Raw genomic sequence first — 7187 nt, 5'->3', positions numbered from 1 at the left:
AAAAAAAAAAAAAAAAAAAAAAAAAAATAGTGACCCTAACTACCAAGGCCAGCTCCAGCAGCCTTCGGAGCTGAAAGCCTCAGAGGAACTGACAGCATTCGGGGCTGCAGGCCTCGCGCCGACTCTGACCCACGTATTTAATTCTCTCTGAACAGGTGATTATTGTTAACAAACAGGTGTTCAGTGTTTTCTCATAGAACAAAAATAAACTAGGTACGCAGCTGATGCCTACTTACCACTGATCAAGGACAGACTAGAATGTATTCTCCACTAGGGAGCCGCGGGGGCAGGTCACATATCCCGCGCTTTAAGAATTGCTTTAACTGGTGTATGATAATACTGTTTTGCTACTTTATTTTTTTTTCTTTCCTTTTTTTTTTTTTGGGACGGAGTTTCGCTCTTGTTACCCAGGCTGGAGTGCAATGGCGCGATCTCGGCTCACCGCAACCTCCGCCTCCTGGGTTCAGGCAATTCTCCTGCCTCAACCTCCTGAGTAGCTGGGATTACAGGCACGCGCCACTATGCCCAGCTAATGTTTTGTATTTTTAGTAGAGACGGGGTTTCACCGTGTTGACCAGGATGGTCTCGATCTCTTGACCTCGTGATCCACCCGCCTCGGCCTCCCAAAGTGCTGGAATTACAGGCTTGAGCCACCGCGCCCGGCCCTTTTATTTTTTTTATTATTATTATTTTTTTAACTGTTTTGCTACTTTAGAATGGCGGGGGCGGTGGTGGCGGCGGCTAGGTTTTCCTTGCCATTGCTCTTAGCAAACAATAATCACTCAGCATTTCTCAACACCTAACGATAACGTTCTGATAGCCCACTACCATCGGACCAGCCACCTTTGTCTGATCTTCGTCTCTCCCTCTTTAGCTAACAGTGCGCACGGTCGGCACCAATAAATGCCCTATTTTTTTCCCCTGTATCTCCCAAGAAAAAAAGTAAATTTCGGATTGTGTTCCCCTTCCTAGCGCCAGAGAAAGGAATTACAACAAAGCCTTGCCGCTGAGCCGAGAGAGCGCGCGCACGTTCACTCTCCCAGCTCTTCCGTCCTCCGGGACGAGTGTCCTTTGCTCTTATCTACTGCTGGAGTTGCTAATAAAGCTTGATTCAAATACATGAGTTACCCGGTCCTGCGTTCCCCTTATGAGCTTCTTCCGCCCGCAACACGAAACTCAGCACCACTCAAGTACCGTGGCAAGGCCTGAAGGGCGGGACAGGAAGTGAGGTCACTCCTCCCCGGGGTGAAAGATTAGCGGAAGTGTTCTTCTTTCCTTTTTGCTGTAGGCCCGAGCGGGTGCTGCTGGTAAGTAGAAGCTTATGTTGAATCTTTCAATCCGCAGCCATCCGCGGCTTGGGGGTCGAGGGCCGGGGCGGCGCCGGGTGCGTTCTTTTCCTAGGTCTCTGGCGGCTGCGTAGCCGATACTGTCCTGCGAGGAGGGCCCGCGGGCGGCCTGGGCCAAGGTAACAGTGAACACAGTCTGAAATTCCGGCCCAAGACCTGGGCTTCCTGGCAGGAGTCGGCTCTGTGCGTCTTCGGCTTTACGGATTTTTAAACGGCCCTTTCTCCTTACTCTCTGCAGAAATGGGCAAGTTCATGAAACCTGGGAAGGTGGTGCTTGTCCTGGCTGGACGCTACTCTGGACGCAAAGCCGTCATCGTGAAGGTATCAGCCTCGCCGTCTCTGCGTCTTTGCATCCCCCCAGGCCGGCTGCGGCGGGGCGGACAGACTTGGAGTTCGAGGCTTGCTTCTGGGGCAGTAGCCACTGAGCACGGTGGGGGGAATGGTGAATGAAGGAGAGCTTTTGAGAGAGAAGAGCACAGCAAAAGCAAATGCCAGTAAAAGCAAATGTGAGGTGAACTGGGTTCCTAACGTATAACGCCTTCTCCACCAGAGGCTTTAAATATGGAGTAATAGTGTCTGACATTTACTGCATGCTTGCTAGGTGCTCCCACTGCCTTTTAGGTATTGTCATGTGCAATCCTTGATATAATCATAGGGTTTTTTTGTTTTTGTTTTTGTTTTTGAGATGGGGTCTGTCCAGGCTGGAGTCCAGTGGCGCCATTACTGCAGCCTCGACCCCCCGGGCTCAAGCGATCCTCCCATCTCAGCCTCCCAAGTAGCTGGGACTACAGGCGCGTGCCACCATGCCCATCTATAGGGGGATCCTTCCTGTTGCTAAGGTTTAGAGGTGTTCTGTTATCTGAGGTGCTTCAGTTGGGAATCTGTAAGAAGATGAGGAAGTTGCTTTTAGTCAGAACGGTCATGTAGGATATTGTAGCCCATCGCTGTTTTCCTCCTACTCATGTTTTTGTAGCTTCTTGAGAGGTTTCCCTCGGCTCTGGCAAAACACCACTGCGTTTTGCTGTTGTGGGGACACTGGAGTACCCCTGGTTTCCCCTCTCCCATCTACCCGAGACTGGCCTCTGAAGTGAGGCTCCAGTGTCTTAGCTTTGACTGTGCACTTTACTAGCAGTGGAGGAAGTGAATAGACATCAAGTCCCGTGAGCAGTGCTTGGCATATAGCCAGTACTTCTTAAATGTTAACTATTGTTACTTTTAAATCTCTTACTTCCAGTAAACCTTTCCAGGTGCTTCCTAGTGGAATAAACTGTTTTGTTTCTCTGTAGCCGTTTTGCATAGCTTTCTATGATTTTTCAAATCAAAGCCGTTTTTTTTTTTTTTTTTCTTTGAGACGGAGTTTCACTCTTGTTACCCAGGCTGGAGTGCAATGGCGCGATCTCGGCTCACTGCAACCTCAGCCTCCTGAGCAGCTGGGATTACAGGCACGCGCCACCATGCCCAGCTAATTTTTTGTATTTTTAGTAGAGACAGGGTTTCACCATGTTGGCCAGGATGGTCTCGATCTCGACCTCGTGATCCACCCGCCTCAGCCTCCCAAAGTGCTGGGATTACAGGCGTGAGCCACCGCACCCGGCAATTTTTCTTTTTATAATGATGGATCTTGAAGACCTGAGGGTGGGAATATTTTTTTGACACTGCCCTACCTCTAGCACAGGGCCTAAATAGACCCTCAGTGAATAACGTGTAATTCTTGTTCATTTAGAACATTGATGATGGCACCTCAGATCGCCCCTACAGCCATGCTTTGGTGGCTGGAATTGACCGCTATCCCCGCAAAGTGACAGCTGCCATGGGCAAGAAGAAGATCGCCAAGAGGTCAAAGATCAAGTCTTTTGTGAAAGTTTATAACTACAATCACCTGATGCCCACAAGGTGAGCATTTCAAGAACTAGAATTTTTTTTTTTTTTTTTTTTTTTTTTTGAGACGGAGTTTCACTCATGTTACCCAGACTGGAGTGCAATGGCGCGATCTTGGCTCACCGCAACCTCTGCCTCCTGGGTTCAGGCAATTCTCCTGCCTCAACCACCTGAGTAGCTGGGATTACAGGCACGCACCACCATGCCCAGCTAATGTTTTGTATTTTTAGTAGAGACGGGGTTTCACCATGTTGACCAGGATGGTCTCGATCTGTTGACCTCGTGATCCACCCGCCTCGGCCTCCCAAAGTGCTGGAATTACAGGCTTGAGCCACCGCGCCCGGCCAAGAACTAGAATTTTTTTTAATTTCTTCCTCTCACTCTGTTGAATAAGGAGACAAACGTTGCAGCCATTCTAACACCAGGAACTGACATCATTTTCAAATTCTTCGTCCTCAACTCATAAAGTGGCCATGGTTTCCAGTTTTGCCTTTCATCCATATCCTTTTCCCTTTTTTTGAGACTTACCCTGTCACCCAGGCTGTTTTGAGACAGAGTCTCACTCTATCACCCAGGCTGGAGTGCAGTGATGTGATTGTGGCTGACTGCAACCTGCAACCCCTGCCTCCTGGGTTCAAGTAATTCTGTGCCTCAGCCTCCCAAGTAGCTGGGATTACAGGCGCCTACCACCGCACCTGGCTAGTTTTTGTATTTTTAGTAGAGGCAGGTTTTGCCATGATGGCCAGGCTGGTTTCTAACTCCTGACCTTGGGTGATCTGTCCACTTTGGCCTTCCAAAGTGCTGGGATTGTCAGCCACATGGTGGCTGACAACTGTAATCCCAGTTATTCTGGAGGCTGAGGTGGGAGACTCGCTTGAGCTTAGGAGGCAGAGGCTGCAGTGAGAGATTATACCATTCATTGCACTTCAGCCTGGGTGACAGAGCAAGAGTCCATCTCAGAACATAGAAGGGCAGAAAGGGCTGTTTCTTGGGTGCTGGGATGGGGTGAGGTTGAGGCGGCTAGTTTTTGTGCGGTCACAAGAGTGACTGCATTGGCAGAACTTGAACAATAAGGAAGTGGTTTCAAGTAGAAAGTTAGCCGACTGCCGTAATGAAATTCAAAAAGGCCTGATTTGATGATTCTTAGCTAGAAAAGTAAAGGAGTGGGAATTAAGAATGAAACATTAGATTTTACATTTTGTTGACTTGAATCCAGTAAATGTTAAAAGTGTAGATTTCCAAATAATTTCATCAGGACATGACTTTTGATGATTGCTTCTCAGGAGGCAGACCCAGTTTCCCTAGTGTCCCACAAAGATTCGGGCTATGTGTAGGCCAATCCTCCCTCTCCTCTCCACCTTTGTCCCCAGGTACTCTGTGGACATCCCCTTGGACAAAACTGTCGTCAATAAGGATGTCTTCAGAGATCCTGCCCTTAAACGCAAGGCCCGACGAGAGGCCAAGGTCAAGTTTGAGGAGAGGTAAGTAGGCTTTGGCAGTGAATGGTTGAGTATGGTTTCACCATTTCCATTCCTTTCCTCATTCATGTCCCTTTTTTCCCTTCTAGATACAAGACAGGAAAGAACAAGTGGTTCTTCCAGAAGCTGCGGTTTTAGATGCTTTGTTTTGGTCATTAAAAAAGAAAAAGAAAAAAAGCCTGTGTCTGCCTGCTGTGTGTATTACCAGACTGGAAAAAGGAGAACATTATTGAATAAGAGACACTGGGTGATGGATGAGGGGCTAGGAAAATACAAAAGTTAAATCTGCCTTAATGAGATTTATACTGCCCTTGTCCTTAGCCTGATAATCCCTGTGAAGAATTGTGTAGCATGCCTGGCTTCTACCCATTACATGCCAGGAGAACCTCTGCCACACTGCCCCTCCTTGTGACAACCAGAAGTCCCTGAGTGGTAGCGATTGGGTATTTATGATTAAGAACCACTAACCCCGAGTTCTCAAACCTTAGCACAGATAGAGATTACCTGGATGGTTTATTAAACCACAGATGCTGAAATCCTGCCCTCAGACTGATCCAGTAGGTCTGAATGTTTCTAGCAAATTTTCAGGTGACTGGTACTAGTACAGGTGAGATGGGGACCACCAATGCCAGTGGTGAAGCCCTGAGCCTAGAGCAGCTGTTGAATAGGGCAAAGGAGTGCTCCTCAAATGGCCAGAGACTTGAAAGAAAGTGATCAAAGGGGCCTGGGCATTGGGTTGTGCCATTACTGTGTAGTAGAGACATTTGGCCCTTAGGATCTGGCATTTTACCTCAATGTATCAGTAGCCGTATGGATGAAATAGGTACTCCATCTGAATTGGTTCTGTTACTGGGGGGAACTAAGATTAAAACAGACCAGTTTGCCAAATCTGGGTACCACACTTGCCATTTGGGAACTGGAGGGATCAGGAGTGGCTGGAAGGGACCGAAAGTAGGATTGGTGAGTAAAGAAAAAACCTTGGACTAGGTTATTAAGAAACTTTTTTTTTGAGACGGAGTTTCACTCTTGTTTACCCAGGCTGGAGTGCAATGGCGCGATCTCGGCTCACCGCAACCTCCGCGTCCTGGGTTCAGGCAATTCTCCTGCCTCAGCCTCCTGAGTAGCTGGGATTACAGGGATGCGCCACCATGCCCAGCTAATGTTTTGTATTTTTAGTAGAGACGGGGTTTCACCATGTTGACCAGGATGGTCTCGATCTCTTGACCTCGTGATCCACCCTCCTCGGCCTCCGAAAGTGCTGGGATTACAGGCTTGAGCCACCGCGCCCGGCCGAAACTTTTTTTTTTTTAAAGAGAGTCTTGCTCTGTTGTCCAGGCTGGAGTGCAATGGTGTGATCTTGGCCAGTTTTCTGCCTCAGCCTCCCAGGTAGCTGGGATTACAGGTGCTGTCACCACATCCAACTAATTTTTGCATTTTTAGTAAAGATGAGGTTTCACCATCTTGGACAGGCTGGTTGTGAACTCCTGACCTCATGATCCATCCAATTCAGCCTCCCAAAGTGCTGGGATTACAGGTGTGAGCCATCGAGCCTGGCCAGGAAGCTTTTCTGAGATGGGAGTTTTCTTTCACCCACGCAGTCTGGAATGAAGTGGCACAATCTCTGCTCACCTCTGCCCCAGGGTTCAAGTGACTTTCCTAACAGTTCTCCCAAGTAGCTGGGATTATAGGTGCCTGGCTCATTTGTATTTTTTATTTTTTTGAGACAGTCTTGCTCTGTCGCCAGGCTGGAGTGCAGTGGAGTGATCCTGGCTCTCTGCAACTTCCCGTTTGGTTTCAAGCAATTCTCCTGTCTCAGCCTCCCGAGTTAGCTGGGACTACAGGCACCCACCACGTGCCCAGCTAATTTTTTTGTAGTTTTAGTAGAGACAAGGTTTCACCATGTTAGGATGGTCTCGATCTCTTGACCTCGTGGTCTGCCCACCTTGGCCTCCCAAAGTGCTGGGATTACAGGCGTGAGCCACCGCGGCCGGCCTAATTTGTATTTTTACTACAGATGGATTTTCACCATGTTGGTCAGGCTGGTCTTGAACTCCTGACCTCAGGTAATCCGCCCACCTTGGTCTCCCAAACTGCTAGGATTACAGATGTGAGCCACCATGCCTGGCCATTAGGACACTGTTGTGTTTTTTTATTTGTTTTTTTTTTTGAGACGGAGTCTCGCTCTGTAGCCAGGCTGGAGTGAAGTGGTACAATCTTGGCTCACTGCAATCTTCACCTCCTGGGTTCAAGTGATTCCCCTGCCTCAGCCTCCCAAGCAACTGGGACTACAGGTGCATGCCACCACACCCAGCTATTTTGTGTACATTAGTAGAAACAGGGCTTCACTATGTTGGCCAGGATAGTCTTGGTCTCCTGACCTCGTGATCTGCCTGCCTTGACCTCCCAAAGTGCTGGGATTACAGGTCTGAGCCACTGCACCCGGCTTTATTTTTATTGTTTTTTTTTTTTTTTTTTTTTTTTTTTT

The 7187-nt window shown here is 48.4% G+C and overlaps 1 protein-coding gene and 1 long non-coding RNA gene across 4 annotated transcripts in view; one reads left to right on the top strand and one right to left on the bottom strand.

The window, feature by feature from the left end:
- LOC116552739 overlaps window positions 1-1186 on the bottom strand; it is a 9670-nt gene extending 8484 nt beyond the window's left edge. The window contains exon 1 of the long non-coding RNA XR_004269509.1: window positions 992-1186. This is a non-coding gene — a long non-coding RNA (uncharacterized LOC116552739). The remainder of the gene's footprint in view (window positions 1-991) is intronic.
- On the top strand, window positions 1168-4879 carry RPL27 (ribosomal protein L27). Of its 3 annotated transcripts, none has more exons than XM_032279545.1 (5): window positions 1168-1186; window positions 1585-1667; window positions 3070-3239; window positions 4595-4705; window positions 4792-4879. In XM_032279545.1, exons 2-5 carry the CDS (start codon window positions 1587-1589, stop codon window positions 4838-4840), a joined length of 411 nt encoding a protein of 136 aa, XP_032135436.1. In that variant the 5' UTR covers window positions 1168-1186; window positions 1585-1586; the 3' UTR covers window positions 4841-4879. The 3 variants fall into 3 exon arrangements, with proteins under 3 accessions (XP_032135436.1, XP_032135437.1, XP_032135438.1); XM_032279546.1 differs by lacking the exon at window positions 1168-1186 and adding an exon at window positions 1215-1307; XM_032279547.1 differs by lacking the exon at window positions 1168-1186 and adding an exon at window positions 1366-1384.
- The last annotated feature ends 2308 nt before the right edge of the window (window positions 4880-7187 follow it).

The sequence above is a fragment of the Sapajus apella genome, unplaced genomic scaffold (genome assembly GCF_009761245.1).
Source record: "Sapajus apella isolate SASKATOON/1434 unplaced genomic scaffold, GSC_monkey_1.0 scaffold12, whole genome shotgun sequence".
Taxonomy (NCBI): domain Eukaryota; kingdom Metazoa; phylum Chordata; class Mammalia; order Primates; family Cebidae; genus Sapajus; species Sapajus apella.
Note: the sequence above shows the minus strand (reverse complement) of the source record. Positions and strands in the feature narration are given on the sequence as shown.